Genomic DNA, 27887 nt, shown 5'->3' with positions numbered 1-27887 from the left:
GTTCCATTATTGTAATTGAAGGGGAATTTCTTCGGACAAGCAACAACTCGCCGGTCTTATACAGGAAAATAACTGTTCTGTTTCAGGTGAGACTCTGCAAATAGAGAGGCTCTCCACCTAAACAGTCCAAAGTCCAAATACCCAAAAAATCAAAACGGTCTCTCTCTCGCTTCTCAAATCTGAATTCAAATTTTCGCCCAAAAAAAAAAAAAAAGAAATAGTCTTCGATTATGGCTTTTCACGGGAAGAAACTCATCAACAACCCTAACGGTTCGTTCTTCTTTCTCTTTATTTCTCACTATTGTCTTTCTATTACTTATAAATTACCTTAGATTTTCTGAATTTTGTTTGCCGAGAACAAAACAAGGAAAAAGAATTTAGTTTTCTTTTCTTTTTCTCACTTGTCTCCCCTTCTCTATTGGTTCATCCCTTTTTTTTTTTTAAAGTATGGAATTGGCTCACATTTCCAAATTTCTTGTTTATTTGTGTTCGGATTGTGAAAATGTGGAATTTTTTTGTTGTATTTGTGCTCTGCCCTCTAATTAGCAATTAGAAAATGGATAATATATATATATATATTATAATTTTTATTTTTTTATTGAATAGTAATTCTTGTTTGTTTCTGTGTTTTCCTTCATTTCCTGAGAAAATTGAAAGCTCAGAGTTAAGCAAGGCTATTGCTAAAATAGGAAAAAAAGAGAAGTTTTCAGGCAAATGATTACTATTTCATTTCTTAAATTTTCTGCATTAGCTACACTGTGTTTAGTGCTAAATCAACCTTTATATTCTATTGTTTCTCGGTTGCATTACTTTACTATGCCCATTCTACCAATCTAGAAGATATAAAATATGAAAAACAATTGGGTGACCTATTAATAAAGTGAATTTACAATTTCAGCTTTCTGTTTTATGAAAAACCATTTTTGACGTTCTTTTGTTATGATGGCAGCAGATGTCGTGACTGAATTTATTGAGGGTCTTGTGGAAACCTATCCAGGACTCCAGTACTTAGATGGTTTCCCTGAGGTTATTTGGTTTTCATCTTTGCCCATGTTCATTACTGCAATTAGGCTTTATATTCACAAAACAGTAACTTGTTAATTTGCAGGTTAAGGTTGTAATACGTGCTGATGTTTCAGGTTCAACATATGACAAGGTTGCAGTCATATCAGGTTCGGACCCTGCAAAGCTGCTAAAAATTCATATCTGTTTTCTTGTGCTGGAAAACTAAATCTAAATTCTATTCTTCATTACTTTTAATATCTTCTTAAGCGACAACTTTAGAGCTCCAGTCACCTTTTGCGTTTCTAATGATTTTGTCAATCAATTAGTTTAGCCTGCTCTTTGTTAGGCAACTTTGGGGACCAAATTTGTAGTTTTCCTTAACATGTATGCTCAGAAAATTTCCCTCACATCTTAACAAAGTATATTAGTAACTATTCTGATTTTCCAGGTCGCATTATCAATTAGTTGGTATGCATCATTCAACATAAACTTTGGAGCATGCATGATTCTGTACTTCTTACAGTTCTCCAGTCTTTTCCATTGAAAGTTTAGTTTCTTTCATGTAGCCACTTATGTTTTAACTGTATGGGTTTTATTTATGTCCATGGATATTCCTGTTTGCACATGTTACATCTTGTTTACTTTTCTTACAGTTTTTGTTTAAAAAGAAATAGGTAAAAAGAAAATGGAAGAAGAAATTTATTGAATTTTCTACCCTCAGAAAGGTTGTTTTTGATAGTAATGAGTGGTGCAAGAAGATTCAAAACTACGATCTAACATTATTCCTATTTTTGGCCTTTCATATAGCTGACCCCAGAGTTATGGGTATAAGGCTTAGTTTGTTGTTGTTGTTGAATTTTCTAGCCTCAGGAGAATGGTGGTCAGGCCATTGTCATATTGTCTCTCTTAGGAACCCTTTTTGAAAAAGAAAATTGTGAAAACAGTTCACAGGAATTTTTTATTTGATATAATTTGTGATGCAGGAGGAGGAAGTGGGCATGAACCTGCACATGCTGGATTTGTGGGAGAAGGAATGCTGACAGCTTCCATTTGTGGAGATGTTTTCGCTTCTCCTCCAGTTGATTCAATTTTAGCTGTATGCTTTCTATTTCCTACTTTTTTTTTTTTGGTTTAAAAGGCTGTGCCATCCTGCTGATAATGTTAACATCTTCCCATATGTGATTGAAATTATTTCACCAGGGCATTCGAGCTGTGACTGGTCCTATGGGATGTCTTCTGATAGTTATGGTATTTTTCTTTCCTAATAAATCAGGTTATAGGTTTATATGATATCGATAGCTGTATTGGGTAATTTAGTGCTATTAAGATTTGTGCTCTAATTTTTTGTTTTGTTTTATAAGATTCCTCTTTTTAATTCTCGCCAACCTGTAAAAAAAAAAAAGAAGTTTGAAAGAGGTAAGTAAAATGAAAAACCATTGTTAGACTTATTAATGTAAAGGTTAGAAGCAAGTTTAGATTTGAAGCAAGGAGCATATTGTGGCTAATTTATTTCTTGTTCTAATTCATGGTATAACCATATGAACAGAATTATACCGGTGATCGTTTGAATTTTGGTTTAGCTGCTGAGCAAGCAAGGTCTGAAGGCTATAAAATAGAAGTATGTTTTCATGCTAAACATCATCTTTTTAAAGAAATATTTTTATTTCTTTGGATGTCCGAAGCATTTTAAGGGAGAATAAAATCAAAACATGGATACAATTCCTTCCCTTTGCAGACTTTAATTGTTGGAGATGATTGTGCATTACCTCCACCTCGAGGCATTGCTGGACGAAGAGGTTTGGCAGGAACTATTCTTGTTAATAAGGTTCTCTCTCTCTCTCTCATGCTGTTTGACAGGAGGTAAACTGCATAATTATAAATCGTCAATGGGATTTTCCACTGTGTACACTTTCTTTTTAATTTTGTAAAGTTGCTCTCTGTAAAGCTCTAACTTTAGCAAATTGGCTTTTTTCTTCTTAAAAAAATTTACTTGCACTGAATTCTTAAAAAGCTGCTCTCTTCCTCTTTGTGGAATGCAGGTTGCTGGAGCTGCGGCTGCAGCTGGCCTTTCTCTTGCTGATGTTGCTTCAGAGGCAAAACGTGCATCTGAGGTGGTTGGAACTATGGGTGTCGCACTATCTGTTTGCACATTGCCTGGGCAGGTTACGTCTGATCGCTTGGGCCCAGGAAAGATAGAACTTGGTCTGGGAATTGTAAGTTACTTTATACTTATGTTTCTGTGGTACCAAGTGAAATTAGTTTTCTTTTTATTTTTATTTTGAGTTGATCACTTTTAGACTTTAGTTCTATACGCTTAGCCTTTGAGTGTTGTCTGGCACTATGTTTGTTTTCTGATTTGATTTCTACTTCAATACTTCTCAAGTTGAGCTAACGGGTGTTTTTCTCCCAGCATGGGGAACCTGGTGCTGCTGTGGCAGACCTCCAGCCTGTGGATGTAGTGGTTTCTCATGCTCTTAAGGAAATATTATCACCGGTATGTCTCAATAGTTGAGCACCAGCTTATCTTTTTTAACCCCCTACCCTCTTCATTACCTCTTAAGGAAAAAAGAACTTGTGCTACATACATCTCATACTACTTAGAGTTTATGATGTCTGATGATATGTCTACTATTGCTTTTGTGAAGAAAATAGCCTTGAATTGTTTTCTCAAGTAGTTCAGCATGATACTGTTATGTCTTGTTTGGTTGTCATTTTTTGTTATTTTTGCTGCTGCTTTGAAGGTACAAAAATAATGTGCCTAATTTCACTGGAAGCTATTTAAGTTGCACTTTGGATTTAAATAAAAATAATACTTTTATTTGGTCTAATTGAGCCTTCCCCTTTCAAATTGGCTCATTTAAGTCCAAATATTAGTGGTGCTCAAGGCATGCTGTTCAATTATGCTGTTATGGTAAGATAAATGTGGCTTAGATCACCATAGAAGACTTTTAAAGAACCATTCAAGACAATTTGTTCCTAATTGAATAAAATAAATTGCTACCCATATCCTACTATAAAAAAATTAAAAAGAAAGAAAATTTTAGATTGTGGAAAAACTAAGAAATAAAACTGTGTGAAAAACTAAAAGTAAAACTGAATATATATTGAAAAACTGCGCATAAAGAATTATACAAGCATATTCTGTTTATTTACAACTAACCAGTGGGTAAACTAGGAAATTAAATATTCCAAAAAACTGATCCTATAATTGAGGGATTGTCTATCATATTTTTTTGTCCCTAATTCTAGGGATACAAATATAAATATACAGATTATAAGATTACAATCAGCTGTTAATAAGTATTTTCCAACACTTTCCCTCAAGCTGGTGAATAGGTGTTTTCCATTCCCAGCTTGAAAATAATTTCTTGAAATGTTGCACTGCTAAAACCTTTAGTTAACACATCTGCAAATTAACCCTTGGTTGATACATACGATGTACAAATCAACCCATTGTTTAGTTTCTCCTTTATGAAATGCCGGTTTACTTCAATGTGTTTTGTTCTGTCGTGTTGCACAAGATTGTGTGCAATGCTTATTGCAAACTTGTTATCACAGGAGAGTTTCATTGGTCCATCCCAGTTGATCTTCCAATCTTCTAAGATAATCTTTAACCATGGTAGTTCGCTAATTCCTTGAGCCATTGCTCTGAACTCTACTTTAGCACTTGATCTTGCCACCACATTCTGTTTTTTACTCCAAGTCAAAAGATTACCACCTAGGAAAGTGCAGTAGCCTGAGGTGGATCTTCTATCAATTACTGAACATGCGTAATCAGCATTTGTATATGCCTCTAGAACTAGTCCCGAATTTTTTTTGAATAAGATACATTTCCCAGGATTGGCCTTCAAATAGTGCAATACACGGTAGACAGCCTATAGGTGCACTTCTTTTGGACTATGTATAAATTGACTTATCACACTCACAGCATATGCTATATCAAGTCTAGTATGTGAAAGATAAATGAGTCTTCCAACTAATCTTTGGTACATCTCTCTATCTAAAGCAGCATCTTCATTAGCTTCTCTAAGTTTATGATTAGAATCTATAGGGGTATTTGTAGGTTTACATGCGAGCTTCCTAGTTTCCTTCAGAAGATCCATCACATATTTTTGTTGTGAGATGAAAATACCATGCCATGAGTGAGCTACTTCAATTCTTAGGAATTACTTCAATCTCCCTAACTCTTTTATCTCAAATTCTCTAGCCAAACATTGTTTTAAAAATTCTTTCTCTTTTTCATCATCTCCAGTTACAATTATATCATCAACATACACTAATAGAACTGTGACTGTCCCTGAATCAGAGTGCTTGATAAACAATGTGTGATCTCTTTGACTCTGCTTATATCCCATTGCTAGTATCACTTTGGCAAATCTCCTGAACCAAGCCCTAGGAGACTGTTTAAGGCCATATAAAGCCATTTTCAGCTTGCATACTTTGTTTGCTTCTAGATGACCTCCAAATCCCGGTGGAACCTTCATATATATATATATATTTCTTCTTCCAAATCACCATGTAAAAAAGTATTCTTTACATCAAATTGTTGAAGCTGCCAATTGTAATTTTCAACCAATGATAACAAAACCCTAACTTTATTCATCTTGGCAACTAGAGCAAAAGTTTCCTGATAATCCACTCCATAAGTTTGAGTGTAGCCCTTAGCCACTAACCTGGCTTTATACCTTTTAATAGTACCATCCGTCCTGTATTTTATAGTGAAAACCCATTTACACCCAATTGGATTTTTTTCCTTTAGGCAACTCTAGTAGTTCCCATGTCTTATTTTTCTCTAAGACCTCAATTTTCATTTTCATGGGTTGCCTTCATCTCATTGGATTATGCCTCGGATCATGTAGTTGGAACAAAAATAGTGCTTAGGCTCACAAGAAAATTTTTGTGGGATGTTGAAAAATTTTCAAATGACACAAAATTAGAGATTGGGTATAGTGGATACATTCTCCAGTTCCTTTTCTAATGGCAATAAGAAGATCGTAATCACTAGTTATAGTTTTAGGAGATTCATACTCATTTTGACAAACAAAGTCAAAGGCTATAGTTACCTCATTTTCGAAATTAGGATTAGGTTTTTGGACTGGCACTAGTTCAGGATCTGAAACCTTTTTTCTTGAGTACACCTGTAATTCCTTCATAGAATCAAGAACAATATTATCTTTTGTCACATCGTCTGTGTTTGAAATGGGTTCAGACTCAAATTCAGTGTTTAACTTGGACTTGGAAGAAACAGATTTTGACTTAGAAGAATTAATGGGTGAAAATGTTGAAGAAGATGACAAATCAAGCAAAAAGAAGTTTTTATCCTTATCTTTCATGAATGAAGTCTCCCCTTAAAGATAAGTGTCATAATGTATAGATCCATAGACCTATCGCTAGACATGGATTAGAAGGAGTCGCCACTAATCTCTTTTTGTCTAGGTGTGATTGGCCACCTGATTGAATCTGATTTACAAAACAGATGTTAGGTTCGGGAGTCGGTTACGCATGGGGAAGGTTGTAGCATCCCCATAACGCCCATCCAAGGATGGTACCAGTTTTGATTTCAAATTATCTAAGCCTTGATCATTTTTATGATTTACCAAATAATTCAATATTGAAAATTAACCCTAAAATTGTCCCAATAGTTTGGTAGCTATTTAGGATAATTCTCTCACCTCAGGAGTATTCATGGAGACTAGTGTCCCACTCTGAAGAGGCTCCGTCGTCGGATTTATTAATTTTTGTTAAAAAAAAAAACAGTAAAACCTCCCAATAGTTTGGTAAGTCTTACTTCAAAGCAATCCTTCAATAGTTTAGAGGATAAAAATAATTTTTGTTTATTTGAAAAGTCCCTTTTCCTTTTAAAAAAGATTTTTCTATTATTTTGAAAACTTTATTTACAAAGATTTTTTCAGTTTTTTATTCTTTTAAACTTATTTGAAAAATGTTTTTTATTTATTTCATAAATAAGTACAAAAAAATCATAATAATAAGTAATGTATTTTTTTCAATTTAATATAAGAAATAATAAAAGCAAATAAAGTAAACAAAATAAGAAAAATAGAATCAAAACAGAAAACGGAGTGGAAAAGGGAAAGAAAATACATGTGATCAGGTAGGGTTGTGCATGGTAAAACACACAGATCTTAATGTCTCACATTTCAGGCTTTTATTCAGAAGTGTTTTAGTATGCCTCTCTTTCTAAAATGTCTATTCTTCTATCTTCTTTCTAACTGATTTCCAGAAATTGACGAATAAATCCCAAAAGTTGATAGGGAATTTCCAAGAATCCGACAAATTGTCTTGAAAGCTAAACCCAGAAATCTCTGCAATGCAAAACCCTACAGAAATTCAAACCCAAAAACACCAAAACCTAATCATAGAAAATCTAAACAAATCAAACCCAGGACCTAAAACCTCTTGGTTGCTAAACAAATTTCTTTTATTTTTTTCTCTCCAGAGTTTCTGCATAATTTTTTTCTCTCTCAAGAGTTTTTTTTTTGCATAATCTTTTATTTCCCTCTCTTCCCTTGCTTTGGTCACAGGTTTATATAGAAGTTCATGCTCAATCAATTCTCTTTAAATCCATGATTTTGTTTGATTTCCGTTTTAATGAGAATTGATTTCGAAATCAAATCCCAAAAATCTCTCCTTATCATTTTAATGTGAATTGATTATGGAATTAAATCCCAACAATCTCTCCATATCAAATGCCAATTGATTCTAGAATTAAATCCCAAAAATCTCTCAACTAGGGTTAAACTCCAAAAAAATATTTTTGGACAAAATGGGGTGTCTACAATAAGGTTGAGTAAAAAATAGTTTACTTTCTTCAAAAGTGACATCTACAGATACATAAATTTTTTTTTTGTAGGAGGATGGTAACACTTATACCCTTTCTGAGTTGATGAATATCCCACAAAAATGTACTTAATTGCTCTAGGATCCAACTTCCCTTTAATGTGACTATGAACATGAACAAATGATGTACAACCAAATATCCTAGGTGTGAGGTTGTTTGTAGTATTAAAGTTGGGATAGAATTGTGAGAGTAGTTCCATAAGAGTTTTAAATCTCAAAACCGTTGAAGGTAACCTATTTATAGTATGTGTGGCAGTGAGAACAGCTTCTCCCCAGTAGGATTTGGGTACATTTGCATGAGAAAGTAAAGCTCAGGTTGTGACTAGTAAATGATTGTTTTTCCTCTTTGCCACTCCATTCTACTACGAAGTATTACCACAAGATAACTCATGGATAATCCCCTCATTTTGGAAATAAGTAGATAAACTCTGGTTGAAATAGTCTCTTGTATTATCATACCTAAATCTCTTGATTTTCACTCCAAATTGATTATGGATCATGTTTTGGAAGCTTAAAAACACATTATTCACATTTGATTTGGATTTTAGTAAAAATATCCGAGAGACCCTAGTACAATCATTTATGAAGGAAATAAACTACTTTGCACTCGAAATATTAGGAATTGTAGAAGGACCCCATATGTCACTATGAATCAAGTAAAAAGGAGTAGAACTTTTTTTATTGCTAACTGGAAAAGACATGTCTATGCTTTGCAAGTTCACAAACATCACAATGAAAATTTTCGGCATTTAATTCTTTGAACAAAAAAGGAAACATGTTTTTCAAAGTTCCAAAAGAAGGATGTCCAAGACAAAATGATAAATCTAGATTTTGTCTTTATTAAGAGATTTTTCAAAAAAAAATGACAAAGGTAAACTATTCTTAATATTGCTTGTGTTGTTTGATGTCTCAAGATAATATAGTCCATTCTTCTCCTTAGCAAGTTTAATCCTCTTCCCCGAACTCTGGTCCTGAAATTCACAATGAGAGGGATAAAAGTCACTTTGCAGTTCATATCTCTGGTAAGTTTTTGTATAGATATTAGATTAGTAGACAATCCAGGAACATGAAAAACATTTTTAAGAACAAATGAGGGATTAATTTGAACAGCTCCTAATCTTGCCACTGTAGTAAGTGAATCATCTGCAACAACAATTTTTTTTATTACTAGGATACAAGGTATATGTACTAAAGTTCTGTGAGGAATGTGTCATATGGTCTATGGCTCCTGTGTCAATGAGCCAAGAATTGGTAATAGGCTTAACCGAGGCATTTGATCCATGAGAACCAGAAGCTTTATTTGAATTAGAGACCTTACCCAAGGAACATACACTAGTAGGCTTTTCAAGGGTTTTCAATAGGCTTCTTAGCTTCTCAATCTCTTCTCTATCCAACTCTTTTTGTTTCCAAGATATTTATAGTACTTCGATGATTTTTCCAGTTGACACTTCCTCAAATTGGGTGATAGTGATATCTTTCTTTGAACTGAAATAAGCCTTAAGATATAACCAGAAATGACTTTTAGCAATGAAGGCTAAAGAAGGGAAAAATAAAATGGCTATGGAGGACTTAATAGGTTTCAACAATGAAGGCCTAAAATAGAAGTCGGCAATGAAGGTTGAAAATTTTGCTTCCCAAGAAAAGCCTAAAGCTTTGATATTATGTAGAAAAACTAAGAAGTAAAACTGTGTGAAAAACTTAAGATAAAACTGAATGTATATTTAAAAACCGCTCATAAAGAATTATACAAACACCTTAGGTTTATATAGAACTAACTAGTGGGTAAACTAAGAAACTAAATCTTCTTAAAAACTGATCCTATAATTGAGGGATTGTCTATCCTGATTTTTTGTGCTTAATTCTAGGGATACAAATACTTGATTCTAGGGATACAAATATAAATACTCAAATTACAAGATTACAATCAGCTGTTAATAAGTGTTTTCCCACACAAAGTAATCTCTATAGCTTGTTTCTCTTATTCTCTTCACAATAGCAATGATGGCATTCTTAAGTGATGATATTAAATTTCTAAAACTATTCGATTTGGGGAATACTTTAGGTTCAAATGTTGAATCATGTCATCTGCTAGCTTATCTCGGGACATTAGGCCGTATCTCATTTAGTTGAAAACACCATTGTATCTTCTGAAGATTCAAAACTGCTAGTATTATTATTTATTAAAGGTTATGTGGAAAAACTAAGAAATAAAACTATGTGGAAAATTAAGAGTAAAACTGAATGTATATTGAACAACTGCTTATAAAAAATCATAAAAGAACCTTAGGTTTATATACAACTAACTAGTAAATAAACGAGGAAACTAAATCATCCTTAAACTGATCCTATAATTGAGGGGTTGTCTATTCGAATTTTTTGTCTTTAATTTTAGGGATACAAATACTTAATTCTAGAGATACAAATATAAATATATAGATTATAAGATTACAACCAGCTGTAAATAAGTATTTTCTCACACTCCCCTTCAAGCTGATGAATTGATGTTTTTCATTCCCAGCTTAGAAATAATTTCTTGAAATGTTGCACTGCTGGGATCTTTAGTCAACACATTTGCAAGTTGACCCTTAGTTGATACATATGGTGTACAAATCAACCCATTGTCTAGTTTCTCCTTTATGTAATGCTGGCCTACTTTAATGTGTTTTATTCTATCATGTTGCATAGGATTGTGTGCAATGCTTATTGCACAGTTGTTATCACAGTAGAGTCTTGTTGGTCCATCCCACTTGATTTTTGAGTCTTCTAGGATAATCTTTAGCCATAGTAGTTCACAAATTCCTTGAGCCATTGCACTGAACTCTGCTTTAGCACTTGATCTTGCCACCACATTTTGTTTTTTACTCCTCTAAGTCACAAAATTACCACCTAGGAAAGTAGAGTAGCCTTTAGCACTTGATCTTGCCACCACATTTTGTTTTTTACTCTTCTAAGTCACAAAATTACCACCTAAGAAAGTGCAGTAGCTTGAGGTGGATCTTCTATCAGTTATTAATCCTGCATAATCAACATCTGTATATGCCTTTAGAACCAACCTCGAATTTCTTTTAAATAAGATACTTCTCCTAGGATTGGCCATCAAATAGTGCAATACATGGTAGATAGCCTATAGGTGCACTTCTTTAAGACTATGTATAAATTGACTTATCACACTCACATCATATGTTATATTAGGTCTAGTATGTGAGAGATGAGTCTTCCAACTAATCTTTGGTATATCTCTCTATCTACAACAGCATCTTCATTAACTTTTCCAAGTTTATGATTAGGATCTATAGGGGAATTTGCAGGTTTACATGTGAGCTTCCCAGTTTCCTTCAAAAGATCCATCACATATTTCTATTGTGAAATGAAAATACCATGCAGTGAGTGAGCTACTTCAATTCCTATGAAGTACTTCAATCTCCCTAGCTCTTTTATTTCAAATTCTCTAGCCAAACACTGTTTTAGAGATTCTCTCTTTTTCATCATCTCTGTTACAATTATATTATTAACATACGCTAATAGAACTGTGACTCTCCCTGAATTAAAGTGCTTGACAAACAATATGTGATCTCCTTGACTCTGCTTATATTCCATTGTTAGCATCACATTGGCAAATCTCTCGAACCAAGCCCTAGGAGACTGTTTGAGGCCATATAAAGCCTTTTTTAGCTTGCATACTTTGTTTACCTCTAGATGACCCCCAAATCCTTGTGGAACCTTCATATGTATATTTCTTTTTCCAAATCACCATGTAAAAAAGCATTTTTTACATCAAATTGTTGAAGATGCTAATTGAAATTTGCAGCCAATGATAGCAAAATCCTAACTGTATTCATTTTGGCAACTGGAGCAAAAGTTTCCTAATAATCTACTCCATAAGTTTGAGTGTAGCTCTTAGCTACCAACCTAGCTTTATACCTTTCAACAATACCATCCACCTTGTATTTTACAGTGAAAACCTATTTACACCTAATTGGATTTTTTCCTTTGGGCAACTCTACCAATTCCCATGTCTTATTTTTCTCTAAGGCCTCCATTTCTATTTTAATGGCTTGCTTCCATTTCTCATTGGATAATGCCTTGGATAATGTAGTTGGAATAGAAATAGTGTTTAGGCTCACAAGAAAATTTTGTAAGATGGTGAGAATTTTTCAAATGACACAAAATTAGAGATGGGGTATAATGAATGCTTAGTACATTCTCTAGTTCCTTTCCTAATGGCAGTAGTTATATCATAATCACTAGTTATAGTTTTAGGAGATTCATGCTCATTTTGAGAAGCAGAGTTAAAGACTGTAGTTACCTTATTTCCAGAATTAGGTTCAGGTCCAATGCAGGATCTGGAACTTTCCTTCTTGAATACACCTGTAATTCCTTCATAGAATCAAGAACAATATTATCCTTTGTGTCATCTTTTATGTTTGGAATGGGTTCAGACTCAAATTTAGTGTTTGATTTGGACTTAGAAGAAATAGGTTTCGACTCAGAAAAATTAATGGGTGAAAATATTGAAAAGGAGGACAAATCAAGCAAAAAGAAATCTTTATCCTTATCTTCCATGAATGAAGTCTTCCCCTAAAGATAAGGTTGAGTAAAAAATGGTTTGCTTGAAAAAGTTTAGCTCAAGTTGTGGCTAGTAAATGATTATTTTTCCTTTTTTTCACTCCATTTTGCTGTGGAGTATTAACATAAGATGACTTATGAATAATCCTTTCCTTTTGGAAATAGGTAGATAAACTTTGGTTAACATGGTCTCTTGCATTATCAGACCTAAATCTCTTGATTTTCATTCCAAATTGATTTTGGATCATGTTTTGGAAGCTTAAAAACACACTATTCACATCTAATTTGGATTTAAGTAAAAATATCCAAGAGACCCTGATATAATCACCTATGAAAGAAACAAACCACCTTGCACCAGAAATATTAGGAATTGTAAAGGGACCCTATATGTCACTATGAATCAAGTAAAAATGAGTAGAACTTTTATTGCTAACTGGAAAAGACACACGTCTATGCTTGCAAGTTCACAAACATCACAGTGAAACTTTTTGGCTTTTAATCCTTTGAACAAATAAGGAAACATGTTTTTCAAAATTCCAAAAGAAGGATGTCCAAGACGAAAATGATAAAGCTAGATTGTCTTTATTAGGAGATTTTTCAAAAAGAAATGACAAAGGTAAACTGTTCTTGATATTACTTGTGGTGTTTGATGTCTTAAGATAATATAGTCAGTCCATCCCCTTAGCAAGTCCAATCATCTTCTCCTAACCTTGGTCTTGAAATTCACAATAAGAGGGATAAAAAGTCACTTTGCAGTTCATGTCTCTGGTAAGTTTTTGTATAGATATCAGATTAGTAAACAATCCAGGAACATGAAAAACATTTTGAAGAACAAACAAGGGATTAATTTGAACATCTCCTAATCTTGCCACTATAGTAAGTGAACCATCTGCAACAACAATTTTCTTATTACTAGGACACGGTATGTGTACTAAACTTCTATGAAAAATGCATCATATGGTTTGTGGCTCTTGAGTCAATGACCCAAGAACTCGTAATAGGGTTAATCGAGACATTTAATCCATGAAAACCAGAAGCTTTACCTAAACTAGAAACCTTACCCAAAGAACATACCCTAGTAGGCATTTCGAGAGTTTTCAATAGGCTTCTTAGTTTCTCAATCTCTTCTCTATCTAACTCTCTTTACTTCCGAGACTTCTGTAGTATTTCAGTGGTTTTACTAGTTGTCACTTTCTCAAATCAGATAGTGGTGGCAGATTTTGCTATTTTTGGCATGGTTATCTTTTTCAGGATTGAAACGAGTCTTGATAGTAAAGGTTTACCAGAGACGATTCTTAGACAACGAAGGCCAAAGAGGGAAAAAATAAGATTGAAAGTTTAAACAAGATTTGGCTATGAAGGCCTGAAATAGAATTTAGCAATGAAGATTGAAAAAATTTTCTTCCCAAGAAGAGCTTAAAGCTTTGATACAATGTGAAAAAACTAAGAAATAAAACTGTGTGGAAAATCAAGAGTAAAACTAAATGTATATTGAAAAACTGCTCATAAAGAATTATACAAGCACCTTAGGTTTATATACAACTAGTGGGTAAACTAGGAAACTAAATCTTCCTAAAACTGATCTTATAATTGAGGGATTGTCTATTCTAATTTTCTGTCCTTAATTTTAGGGATACAAATATAAATATACAAATTACAAGTTACTATCAGCTGTAAATAAGTGTTTTACCACAGGTTAGTTTCAGTTAAACATCATCTCTTTGCCTTTCCTGTCTTGGTTGACCCAGAAAGGGCCTCCCAGACATTGATAAAAAAGGATAGCAGAACAAGATATTGCCATTAAATGCTTGATCTGCCATGAACACAATCAGCTGCATCACTACACTCTGCTTGGCCATTTGTATCAATCTCACTGTTACCTCTTTTTCCCTCTTCTGGAATGTTTTAATTCATTTCACAACTTAATTATTTTGACAAATTAATTTTTAATTATATAATCTTTTCAGGAAACTAACTATGTTCCAATTACACGGGGCAATAGAGTGGTGCTCATGATTAATGGGTATGTATGCATATTAATTTTCTTTTCTGCTGTTGAGTTTTCTCTCTACCTGCTTTTTGGGACCAGGAGGTGTTTTCTGTTCAGTATACTTTTGGGGCTTCAAATCTGAATCTAATCTGGTGCTTATATTTCATATTTCTACCTTCAGCTAGGAAATACACTAGCATTTCATAGCAAATAACTATATTGATCATGCCCTATGCTGTTAAGACTTGCCATTGTTATAGGTACTTGGTGTCGTTGATACAAGATGATGAGACATAAGGCCAACAAAAGAATAGATAGGGGAAAAAGATGAGGACTGAGGAGTATGGCCTTAAGCTAGAAATAATAATACATTTATCAATGACAATGTGTTCACAATATATGTTGTAAATAAGTTGGATTTTAAGCCAGGTTAGAATTTTGAACTTTTTTCTTTGGCTTGGTTGCAGATGCAAGTAGGTTTGAGTTTCAGCTTGGTAGGTGTAGCTTGGGCTTTAAAATTTACTGATCTTATATTTATTGTTTTAGCTTCAGAACATAAAATGGGAATCAGGTAAAATGATTTCACATAACTGAATGTATGAACTGTTAGCTTAGATACAAGAAATGGGTATGACATGATGCAGACATGACAATAAATAATATTTTTTCTATATATTTCATATGTCATAATACAATTTTAGCATGAATGCAAATATTGATTTGTTTATTTGATTTTGGAAATGGGCTTTTTTATTTGATTAAATTATACTTAGTTTTGGCCATATGTTTTTGCTTGATTTTAAATTTTTAATGGTGGGCTGTTAGCCAAGTTTGCTGGCCTAAATAAGCCTCTACTTTAACCAAAATTTGCCTCATAATAACTCATATCCATTATGCCTATAAAGGCATCTAGAGCCCAAGTATAAATACCCTCAAAGAGACAAGCTCTTCTTCATCTTGTCCTCCATTCTGTTGCTTCAATTCTGGCCAGTAGCTCTCTTTTTTAATTTTTTCCTCTCCTTTTACTCAAATTTTGTTCTTCCTATTCCCAACTTCCCTAGATATCCTGCAGAGATTCATGAATTTCATCTGGTCATCAAAGTCATAGATTGTACTACTAGCTGATCATGGTGGATGATCAATGTTGTGTGAAGTTGCATTTGTAATCCTCGGGGATTGTTTGATCATATGTCCTCCCCATGTCTTTCCCATATTCTTGCCATGTCCAGAGTCTAAATGTACCTTACTTTCTCTTCTGCGTCTCATAATGTCTGACATGTATCTGGCCACATCGTAGGGGTGTTTCTGTTGGACATGGACAAGGAAGGGGCTTGCCATGTCTTGTATTATAGGTTGGAAGATAGTAGGGAAGGTAAATCATGAATGCTAGCGTAGGTTGCCTGCTCTGGAAGTATGTTTTTTTTTGTCTGTTTGTTAAGTTGCCTCAGCATAAAAGCATAAAATAATGATCCTTGAGGGCTTCATTTGTTTGATACTTTTGTTTTATTTTGTTTTGTATTTTTTTTGTTTATTTGGTAGAGTTGCTACAAATCAAAAATAAAAGGTAAAAGAAACTATCATAATTGGTTTAAAATGGACTAATAAGTAAAATGTGACACTCATTATAATATAATTAGTCTATTTAGAATTAGAATCATGCATTTTGTCATCTAAAAAGAATTACATATTTTCTGTATAATCCTTTAAAAATTTTATTTGCCTTTGTATCCACACACCTCTTTTGCTTTCTTGCTTATGAAAGCAAAAGCAAATAGCAAAAGTTGCAAACAAATGAAGCATTAATTTTACTTTGTTACTTTAGACTTTAAATAACTAAAGATTTCGATGTAGGACAGCTGTGTTCCAGGATTTATGGCAATGCTCTGATTTGAATGCTTGAGGGAAAAATGGAAAATTGAGAATAAAGAAAAAAAAAAAGGAAGAAAAGAAGCTAAGTTGCTTATGAAAGCAAAAGCAAATAGCAAAAGTTGCAAACAAATGAAGCGTTTATTTTACTTTGTTACTTTATACTTTAAATAACTAAAGATTTTGATGTAGGACAGCTGTTTTCTAGGAATTATGGCAATTCTCTGATTTGAATGCTTGAGGGAAAAATGGAAAATTGAGAATAAAGAAAGAAAAAAGGAAGAAAAAATCCGTTGGCTTTGAACCTAGGGTTCTGTAGGAGTCACATCTACGGTTGATCGCATCCACAATCACCCAATTATAATCGCAATAATACTTGAAATTCTTTGGTATTAGTTCTCTATCTCAAAAGAAAGAGTACGTGGCTATTTTATTTTATTTTTGAGAAGAGTACATTCATTTTGACATAGACTCCTGGAATTCCTAATCCCATAGGAACTAGCTCTCTTACTCCAATAAGGACTTTAAGAAACACTGAAGACTGTAAATAGAAAATTAATTTGCTTAAAATAAAAGGCAATGGGATAAGGAAGACCCACATTAAGATACTAAACACAAAATACCATATTTAACTGAAGTGAAGTCCCTTATACTTGAAAAATAAACAAAACACCAAAGGGAATTTTTTTTCTCTGGGGAGGGGGGTGCACTTTTTTCACTGGACTCCCCAACAAAAAAGGCCTAATTAACATAAATTAGCTTGAATAGCTGAAAAATCCTGAATCTACGGAACATTAGCCCATAAAATACAACAAAGTAACAAAAGATAATCTAAATTAGTTTAATCCCTCAAATAGTTGCTTTGCATTGGTTTCTCTTCTTAACATTATTTCTATTTTGTTAATTCTTAATGAAATCTTATAAGTTTATACCAATTGGAGTCTTCACAAATTGTTTTTTCTACTTAAGTAGTCAAAACCAGCCTTCTATGAATATAGTATATGCAAAAGGTGAGACTTGATGGCTTTTGATGTTATGTGATGCGGCTTACTCTCTCTTTCTCTCTCTCTCTCTCTCTCTTGTTAAACTTGTTGGTTATGCATTAGATGCTCCAAATGATTCCTGGAAATGTGCCAATACTTTTTTTTTTTTAAATGCTGGATAATGTATATTGTCACAATTAAAACCTATTAACATAGTCGGTATTCTTGTGAAGTCTTACACTGGTTGTTAAGTAAATACTGAATTATCCAAGCTAAACTTTCTTCTCTTCTTTGATGAAACTTATGCTTTTTGGCTGTTTAAATAACTTGCATGGACCATGATTGAGACTTATTTTTTTTTAATAAAAATTCAACTTCATCTGTTCCCAATGTTGTAGTCAATACGTTTTCTACAAATCATGTGCTTAGTGTGCTTTTTGACGATGCCAGTTAGTTTTGAGAACTCCCATGTTTCTAAAATCTCCACTCTGGTTGCCTCAAGCTGTTATGATTGCCACTTCTTTGATTTCTTGTGTGTACTGTAATTGACGTGTGTGTTCTACTTTTTGTTGTTATCATTACTTAAAACCTTGCAACCTGCAGCATTGGTGCCACTGCAATGATGGAGCTGATGACTGCATAGGGAAGAAAGTGGATAGACAGCTTATGAGCTGGTCTAGTTCTAGTTTGGCTTGATTTGGACTTGTTTATTTGGTTAGCTCAAGCTTGAAAATGGAGCTTGTTTTGTAATAAGCAAGCTTCTCAGGTTGCTTAGCTTGTTTATGTCTTTACGTTTGTGAATAAGGCTGTTTCAGAGGTTCAATTTTATGTTTTTATTCTACTAGTTTAATTGCTGTTGTTTGAAATGTCTTTTTTGTTTTTTGTTTTTTGGTTTTTTTTTTTGTTTTCATTTGAAAAATTGTTATTGTGATCTTTAATTGTATTTATGTTGATTGAATTAGGTTAGAATTATGATTTAAAATTTTTTTATTAGTATTATTATTTTAAGAGTTTGAGTAAATATATTAGCTTATTAAAAAAGCTCAGAGTTGAACTCGTGTAAAAGCTCAAATTAGGCTGATTTGTTTGAAAAAAATTGAGTTCAAACTCAAAGAACTTAAACTAATGGGCTCAATCACCAAATTTTAGGCTTAATAAAAGCTTGAACTCAATGAATGCTTAAATTATCTCCCTAATTGAGCTTCTTTTGGCTCATGTATGTACCCCTTTGCATTTACATGCTGTGGTAGTTTTTCTTCATGTCTTTTCAACATTTTTATATTATTGTTGTTACTATAACTTTTTTAAAGATCTTTTGACATGCAGGTTAGGTGCCACTCCTGTGATGGAACTGATGATTGCAGCTGGAAAGACTGTCCCTAAATTGCAGCTGGACTTTGGGCTTGCTGTTGAAAGAGTCTATACAGGGTCATTTATGACCTCTCTTGATATGGCAGGTTTGTTGTTTATAAAAAAAAAAATTCTTGTTTATTAGAAGTATTGTTCATTATTAATACAATGTTTCTTTCAGGATTTTCAATCTCTATAATGAAGGCTGATCAAACTCTGTTGCAACGCCTGGATGCTACCACTAAGGCTCCACATTGGCCTGTTGGTTCTGCTGGTCTGTGAATGTGTTAGAATATCAATACTTCTTGTTTATGTTTTCTTTTTCCAATTGTCTATAAGATGCTTGAGTAAGAAACGTGGAGTGGAATTAACATCATATATTGCATCAAGTATTGATGATCTAAATTGCAGTGTTAAGAATATAAACTCGACCTTTCAGTATAATGGTTTCTAAGGTTAACCATTTCAGTTTCTACAGATTGAAATTTTAGAATAAAGTTAAAAAGATATTTGGGTTCATTGAGCTCAAATGATCTGTTTTCTTGTAGGTAATCGTCCACCTGCCAAGATTCCTGTTCCATTGCCACCATCTCGTTTAACAAAGAGTGAGGAGGTAGGTTCTAGGAATTATTGGTTACTATAAAAGGGTATATTAGGAATGGACATGTCATTTATTATAGATAAGTTTTCTAGTTAAAAGTGACATTTACAGTTAATTAACATCTCTTTCATGCAGAAAGTGCATATTAGGTTTTAATTGCTATTATTAAATAGATTGGCTTCGTTTCAAGTGTTTGATGTTACCATTGATAGTTATAGACAGCCCAAAGTGACAAATGCACAATCTTAGACTTGCTTGGTAGGCTATGAAAAATATAATGGGGTTACTACTATCAATGGAAGAGAATGTAATGGCATCATATTTAAGCACTCATTATGTACCAAAAATAAAATATTTAATTACTGAGTTTTATGTTCTGTTGATGAATACAAATCGGTCAAGTCCACAGAATAACCAAAAATAATATGGATTACACTGATAATCCTCTGGATCAACTGCAATAGCCTGAGAAGCTCATATGGTTAATGTTAGGCTTTTTTGACTTGAAAAATAAAATAGTTTCACAAATAACTGCAGGTGTTTTATTGTCCAAAAAGGGCAAACAGAAAAAATTAGTAAACCAAAGAAGAACGAAAGGACAAAAATGTATGTACATTAGTTAGTGATGAAATTTCATTTCCTTTGGAACTAAATCCTGTGGTTACATTCTTTTTGGTACCTGAACAGTGTATTACACATGGTGGTGGGTGGGGTTGTTAATATCCATTAAATAGCAAATATTTTTTATTGCTTAAGTTCTTGAGGCACTTGACATTATTAAGAGATGTTGGGTTTGAATAAAAGGCAGTTTATAGTTGTTTTTGACCTGTATGTTACGATCACCAAAATGAAAAACAAAAATGAAATGCTTAAAAAGAGGAGGAAATGGAAATCAGGAAGGGGAGGGGGTTATGGATAGAGGATAACCTTCAGTCAAGCTGATCATTCGTGTTTGTTTCTGGTAGTCATTAAGTCGGCCACTGCAGCTTAATGAACAAGGCCGTATTCTTGAAGCCGCTATAGAGGCAGCGGCAAATGCCGTAATTGATATGAGGGACTGTTTGAATGACTGGGATAGCAAAGTAGGTGATGGTGACTGTGGGTCAACGGTAAGTTGTACACTCAAAACTGTCTTAATTTATCATTTAGCTTTTGGTTCACAGTTTATTGCGTGATATGTGTGATTAATTTGCTTTGCAGATGTACAGAGGTGCAACAGCAATCCTTGATGATATGAAAAAATAGTATGCCCTTTCTCTATTTTTACGTTTTCTTTTTTTTGCTTGAATAAGGGAACCATAGTAGTTGTCTGGCAGTCCTAGGCCAGAATGCTAGGACATATATTTACTTCTGCAAGCTGTCTGCCCACCATAGTAATTGGTTTTAAGGTTGCTGGACATATATAGGTTTTCAATGAAGTGTTGCAGGTTTTGATGGGTCATTCTCTTAGACATGTAGGAAGGGATATATTTAACTTGAATTTATAATGCTTGCCAATAGTACTGAGTATTATATATATTTTAAGACTCTTACTCCAATGTGGGCTGACATGGCCTGCGCATAGATCTTTTTCTTGGTTCTACAACTACTTGATTAGACTTAAAATTAGTGAGGTACATGTGAATTAATTTTGTATTTCACTTATTATACACTGTGTTAGTTTCATTGCAATGCCAAGAATCCCAGAAAAATTGGTGGTTGAGATGCCTCAAAAACTTGGATGTGCCCATGATTCTACAGAGGATATTTCTCCTAATAGATATAGTAATGTATAAAACTGTTGTAGTCAAACAGGTTGCTGGAGTTTCGAGCATTGTTGTGTTATTGCTCTGTTTCTAGCCCTGTCATAATTAGTTCTTTTGCCTCCATTATAATTTGCACAATAGTACACATTTGCATGTGTTATGTATTGATTGATAGCTGTCAGCTTTAGAGCCTGTAGTTTTAAATTTTTAATGTGAAATAATGCTTTTGCACCTCAGTGATTATCATTCCAAACAAATATTTTCATTCTTTTCTTGATGGTCTTACTTGATGAATCATCTTCATCTTTTCCCAGTTATCCTCTGAATGATGCTGCAGAAACAGTGAATGAAATTGGATCATCTATTAGAAGAACTATGGGAGGAACAAGTGGAGTCTTGTAGTTTACTTGCCTGTTCTCTCTGCTTTATATATACTTAAACAGATAACTAGAAATATAAACTCTCGACATTTCTCTTTGAACAGGTACAATATATTTTGTAAGGCAGCATATGCACAGTTGAAAGCAAACTCGGATTCAGCTGTCACAGCAAACAAATGTGAGATGATGCTCTTCATCTGAAAGATTTTCTGATTTAAACACCTTGACTTAATGACTCTTGATTTCAGGGGCTGAAGCACTTGAAGCTGCCATTGCTGCAGTCAGTAAATATGGTGGTGCTAGTGGTGGTTGTCGTACATTATTGGATGCTCTTATTCCTGCATTAGCAGTTCTTAAGGAGGTTATATAGAACAACTGCCATTCTTTGCCTTTTTTTTTTTTTTTGTGGTCCAAGATTTCATGTTAATATTTTGTTTTGCAAGCAGAGATTAGCTGCTGCTGATGATTCCTCTACTGCTTTTGTTCTCTCATCTGAAGCAGCATTGGCAGGAGCTGAATCAACTAAAGACATGCAGGCACAGGTTGCTGTATCATTTTGCCTTTGCTTATATACTATTTAGAATTTTGATTTTACTTGGCTGTTCCTTTCGGTTGGCTGTTATAGGGTATAAAATTTTATTAAAATGCTGTGATTGCGAAAGGTATATTAAAGTAAGAAGCTTTTAAAGCTATGAGCTGCAAATTAAACTCTAAAACTTACAGAAGCAACTTACTAGAAACAAGATAGACGGGATAATTATTCTTTTGCAGTTATTTTTTTCTTCGTTCCTTTTTGGGAGAGTTGCTTGTGTCATCAATTTCCTAAATCACAATCTGTGATTTCAAATTTGTGCAACCACGGAAAAACATAATGGCCAACAAAAGGATTATGACAGAATTGTAACAAAACTTTATATAGGATAATTATTTTTTTAATTGATTGAGATCTGTTTGGTTCAAGTTTACTCCTTAATATTTTGTGTTTTCTAACAAATTTTACTTTGTATTATCTTTAAAATATTGAAAGCAAAAAACATGTTTGAGAAGTAGTGTTGTTACATGTTGAAAAATTAATAATAATAATAATAATAATAATAATAATAATAATAATAATAAAGGAGAATGAAATTATTGCAAACATGATAATTCAATATAGAAGCCAACTTTTAACAAACTAGTAATAAATAATATCTTATCTAATATAATATATTCTAATAATGTTATAAATTTGTGTCTATGTTATACCATGTTATATCTTATTATCTGAAAATTTTTAACATGTTTCTTTTAAATAAAAATAACAGCAGCACTTGTATTAGTAGTTGTGAAAAAACTAAAAAATAAAATTGTATGAAAAACTAAAACTAAAACTGAATGTATATTGAAAAATTACTCATAAAAAATTATACAAGCACCTTAACTTTATATATAACTAACTAGTGGGTAAATTAAAAAATTAAATCTTTCTAAAATTGATCCTATAATTGATGGATTGTTTATCTTAATTTTTTGTCCTTAATTTTAGAGATAAAAATATTTAATTCTAAGTATACAAATATAAAAATACAGATTACGAGATTACAATCAGATATAAATAAGTATTTTTTCACACTCTTTTTCAAGCTGGTGAATAAGTGTTTTTCATTCCCTGCTTGAAAATAATTTTTTGAAATGTTGCACTACTGAGATTTTTACTTAATGCATCTATAAGTTGACCCTTGGTTGATACATACGGTGTACAAATCAACTCACGTCTAGTTTCTCTTTTATGAAATGTCGGTCTATTTTAATGTGTTTTGTTCTGTCATATTGCATAGGATTATGTACAATGTTTATTGCAGACTTATTATTATAGTAGAGTCTCATTAGTCTATCTCACTTGATCTTCAAGTCTTTTAGGATAATCTTTAACCATAGTAGTTCACAAATTCCTTGAGCCATTACTCTGAACTATGCTTTAGCACTTGATCTTACCACCACATTCTATTTTTTACTCTTTTAAGTAATAAGATTACCACCTAAGAAAGTGCAGTAGCCTGAGGTGATTCTTCTATCAGTTACTGAATCTGCATAATCAGCATCTATGTATGCCTTTAGAACCAGCCATGAATTTCTTTTAAATAAGATACATCTCTCAGGATTGGCCTTCAAATAGTGCAATGCATGATAGACAACTTGTAGGTGCACTTCTTTAGGACTATGCATAAATTGATTTATCACACTCAATATATGCTATATCAGGTCTAGTATGAGAGAAATAAATGAGCCTTTCAACTAATCTTTGGAATATCTTTCTATCTACAGCAGCATCTTCATCAGCTTGTCCAAGTTTATGATTAGGATCTATAGGAGTATTTGCAGGTTTATATGCAAGCTTCTCAATTTCTTTCAAAAGATCCATCACATATTTTTGTTATGAGATGAAAATACCAGACCGTGAGTGACCTACTTCAATTCCTAGGAAGAATTTCAATCTTCCTAGCTCTTTTATCTCAAATTCTCTAGTCAAACACTATTTTAGAGATTCTCTCTCTTTGTCATCGTCTTCGATTATAATTATATCATCAACATACACTAATAGAATTGACTCTCTTTGAATCAGAGTGCTTGATAAATAATGTGTGATCTCCTTGATTCTGCTTATATTTCATTGCTAACATCATTATGGCAAATCTCTCGAACTAAGCGCTAGGAGACTGTTTAAGGCCATATAAAGCTTTTTTCAGCTTGTATACTTTGTTTGCTTTTAGGTGATCTCTAAATTCATGGTGGAACCTTCATATATATTTCATCTTCCAAATCACTATGTAGAAAAGCATTCTTTACATCGAATTGTTGAAGCTGCCAATTGTAATTTGCAACCAATGATAACAAAATCCTAACTATATTCATCTTGGCAACTGGAGCTAAAGTTTCTTGATAATCCATTCCATAAATTTGAGTATAACCTTTAGCGACCAACTTAGCTTTATACCTTTCAACAATATCATTTGTCTTGTATTTTACAGTAAAAACTCATTTAGACCTAATTGAATTTTTCCTTTAGGCAAATCTACCAGTTCCAATTCTTATTTTTCTTTAAGGCCTTTATTTCTATTTTCATGGCTTGCTTCCATTTCTCACTGGATAATGTCTCAGATAATATAGTTAGAACAGAATAATATTTAGGCTCACAAGAAAATTTTTGTGGGATAGTGAAAATTTTTCAAATGACACAAAATTAGATATTGGTTATAGTGGATACTTAGTACATCCTTTGGTTCATTTTCTAGTTTTAAGAGATTCATGTTCATTTTGAGAAACAAAGTCACAGACTGTAGTTACCTCATTTCAAAAATTAGGATCAGGTTCTTGGACTTGCACTGGTTCAGGATCTGAAACTTTTCTTCTTGAGTACACCTATAATTCTTTTATACAATCAAGAACAATATTAGCCTTCGTCACATCTTTTGTGTTTGAAATGGGTTTAGACTCAAATTTAGTGTTTGACTTAGACTTAGAAGAAACAGGTTTTGACTCAGAAGAATTAATGGGTGAAAATATTGAAGAGGAAGACAAATCAAGCAAAAAAAAAAAAAATCTTTATCCTTATCTTCCATGAATAAAGTCTCTCCCTGAAGATAAGGTTGAGTAAAAAATAGTTTACTTTCTTCGAAAGTAACATCTATAGACACATAATTTTTTGGTAGGAGGCTCATAGCATTTATACATTTTCTAAATTGATGAATATCTCACAAAAATCACTTAATTGCTCTAAGATCCAACTTCCCCCTATTATGACTATGAACATGAACAAATGATGTACAACCAAATATCCTAGGTGTGAGGTTGTTTGTAGTATTAAAGTTGGGATTGAATTATGAGAGTAGTTTCATAGGAGTTTTAAATCTCAAAACCCTTGAAGGTAACTTATTTATAATATGTGTGGCATTGAGAACGACTTCCTTTTAATAGGATTTGGTTATGTTTGCTTGAAAAAATAGAGCTTGGTTTGTGGCTAGTAAATGATTGTTTTTCCTTTCTGTCACTCCATTCTGCTGTAGAATATTAACACAAAATGACTCATGGATAATCTCTTTTTTTGAAAATAGGTAGATAAACTCTAATTGAAATAGTCTCTAGCATTATCAGACTTAAATCTCTTGATTTTCACTCCGAATTGATTTTGAATCATGTTTTAGGAGCTTAAAAATACATTATTCACATCTGATTTGGATTTAAGTAAAAATATTCAAAAGACTTTCGTATAATCATCTATAAAAGAAACAAATCACCTTGCACTAGAAATATTAAAAATTATAAAGGGACTTCAAATGTCACTATGAATCAAGTAAAAAGAAGTATAACTTCTTTTATTGCTAATTGGAAATGATACACGTTTATGTTTTGCAAGTTCACAAACATCACAAAAAAAATCTTTGGCATTTAATCCTTTGAACAAAAAAAAAAAAAACATGTTTTTCAAAGTTTCAAAAGAAGGATGTCCAAGAGGAAATGATAAAGTCAGATTTTGTCTTAGTTATATGATTTTTCACAAAGAAATGACAAAGGTAAACTATTCTTGATATTACTTGTGTTGTTTTATGTCTCAAGATAGTATAGTCCATCCATCTCCTTAGCAAGTCCAATCTTCTTCTCCGAACTCTGGTTCAGAAATTCATAATAAGAGGGATAAAAAAGTCATTTTGCCATTCTTGTCTCTGGTAAGTTTTTGTATAAATATCATATTAGTAGACAATCCAAAAACATGAAGAACATATTTAAGAACAAACGAGGGATTAATTTGAGCATCTCTTAATCCTGTTACTATAGTAAATGAACCATCTACAACAACAATTTTCTTACTACTAGGACACAGGGTATATGTACCAAACTTCTGTGAGAAATGTGTCATATCGTCTATGGTTCCTGAGTCAATGACCCAAGAACTCGTAATAGGTTTAATCAAGACATTTAATCCATGAGAATTAGAAGCTTTACCTGAACTAGAGAGCTTATCCAAAAAACATATCTTAGTAGGCATTTCGAGAGTTTTTAATAGGCTTCTAAGTTTCTCAATCTTTTTTCTGGCCAACTCTTTTTGTTCTCGAGACTTCTGTAATACTCTGGTGGTTTTACTAGTTGTCACTACCTCAAATTTTGTAGTAGTGGCAGATTCTGTTATCTTTGGCATGGTTATCTTTCTCAACACTGAAATGAGTTTTGATAGTCAAGGTTTAATCAGAGACGTTTCTAGGCAATGAAGGCCAAAAAAAAAAAAAAAAAAGACTAAAAGATTTAACAAGATTGGGCTATGAAAGTGTGAAATTGAATTCAGTAATGAAGATTGAATAAATTTTCTTCCCAAAAAGAGCCTAAAACTCTGAAAACATGTAGAAAAACTAAAAAATAAAATTGTGAAAAACTAAAAGTAAAATTGAAAGTATATTGAAAAACTGCTCATAAAGAATTGTACAAGCATATTAAGTTTATATACAACTAACTAGTTGATAAATCAGGAAATTAAATCTTCCTAAAACTGATCTTACAATTGGCATATTATTTATTATAATTTTTTTGTCTTTAATTTTATGGATACAAATGCTTAATTCTAAATATACAAATATAATTATATAGATTACAAGATTACAACCAATTGTAAATAAGTATTTTTTCACAGTAATTAAACTTAAATATTAAATAATAAGTTTTATAATATTTTAATGTTAAAATAATATACTATGTATTAAACATTATACTAACAGAACATGAAAATATAGCCTTTAATTTTAAAATGTTAAATATTTCTGTCTTATATATTTTTAGGTTTGCCTTAGTGCTTATTCGATGTATTTAAACATATGATTAATGTTTCATAATGTATATTGATAAAATATAATTTTAAAATAATTTAACACTATAATTTGTTTCATTTGTACAATATTTATAAATTTTTGCATTGTTATATTATGTTATATTGAGTAACTATTTGCTGTTATAATGCATATCAGTTTGTGTGTTTGGGGATCTGATGGTAGCTGTTGCAGGCTGGGCGGTCAAGCTATGTATCTGCCGGTGTACTTGCAACAGTTCCAGATCCTGGTGCAATGGCCGCAGCTGCCTGGTACAGAGCAGCAGCTTTGGCTGTGATGGATAAATATCAAGCTTCATGAGCTCATCTATCAAACTTTCAAAATTTTATCCTCAACATACACTTGATGTTTGCTTTTTGCTGCAGATTGACCAAGCAAAGTTTTGTTTATGGTTAACTAATTGGCTTTCTGCTTATGCATTTTTTTTTTTGGTTGGGGGGTGGGGGGCGTGGGGCGTGCATTAAGCTGAGAAAGCGAATTTTATCCATACATATTATTGAATATCGAAAGCTTCCGGAAATGTAATTCAATATCTAAATAGAACTATTCAAAATAATAATGCTGTATTTTGCATGGGTCAAATGTTGACTTAGGATGGCCTTCCTTGACTATTGAGACTAGGGATGTAATCAGACTGAGTCCATAATTTGCCAAGCTGATTTGAAAACAGGCGGTTTGAATCTTTCCTCAA

At 32.7% G+C, this 27887-nt stretch overlaps 1 protein-coding gene across 2 annotated transcripts; it reads left to right on the top strand.

Annotated features, from left to right (window-relative positions):
- LOC111311500 (putative 3,4-dihydroxy-2-butanone kinase) lies at nucleotides 1-27887 on the top strand. Of its 2 annotated transcripts, none has more exons than XM_022910932.2 (20): nucleotides 1-270; nucleotides 953-1026; nucleotides 1109-1172; nucleotides 1989-2101; nucleotides 2206-2253; nucleotides 2552-2623; nucleotides 2741-2830; nucleotides 3045-3218; nucleotides 3416-3499; nucleotides 14397-14452; nucleotides 18595-18725; nucleotides 18800-18892; nucleotides 19167-19231; nucleotides 20185-20328; nucleotides 20420-20463; nucleotides 21279-21362; nucleotides 21449-21522; nucleotides 21593-21705; nucleotides 21791-21886; nucleotides 27371-27887. In XM_022910932.2, exons 1-20 carry the CDS (start codon nucleotides 231-233, stop codon nucleotides 27494-27496), a joined length of 1785 nt encoding a protein of 594 aa, XP_022766667.1. In that variant the 5' UTR covers nucleotides 1-230; the 3' UTR covers nucleotides 27497-27887. The 2 variants fall into 2 exon arrangements, with proteins under 2 accessions (XP_022766667.1, XP_022766659.1); XM_022910924.2 differs by having other exon boundaries at nucleotides 950-1026.

This window comes from Durio zibethinus, chromosome 9, assembly GCF_047325235.1.
Source record: "Durio zibethinus cultivar Kanyao isolate XHJ-2024 chromosome 9, ASM4732523v1, whole genome shotgun sequence".
Lineage (NCBI taxonomy): Eukaryota > Viridiplantae > Streptophyta > Magnoliopsida > Malvales > Malvaceae > Durio > Durio zibethinus.
The sequence above is the reverse complement of the archived record's forward strand: the minus strand, read 5'-3'. Positions and strand labels throughout refer to the sequence as shown.

What these genes read in the sequence shown, in the direction of transcription:
- LOC111311500 (XM_022910924.2), top strand. Translation starts at nt 231, where the DNA reads ATGGCTTTTCACGGGAAGAAACTCATCAACAACCCTAACG. An exon ending in CAGTTGATTCAATTTTAGCT is followed by an intron (nt 2,102 to 2,205) that starts GTATGCTTTCTA and finishes TTATTTCACCAG; the next exon opens with GGCATTCGAGCTGTGACTGG. An exon ending in CATTAGCAGTTCTTAAGGAG is followed by an intron (nt 21,706 to 21,790) that starts GTTATATAGAAC and finishes TTTTGCAAGCAG; the next exon opens with AGATTAGCTGCTGCTGATGA.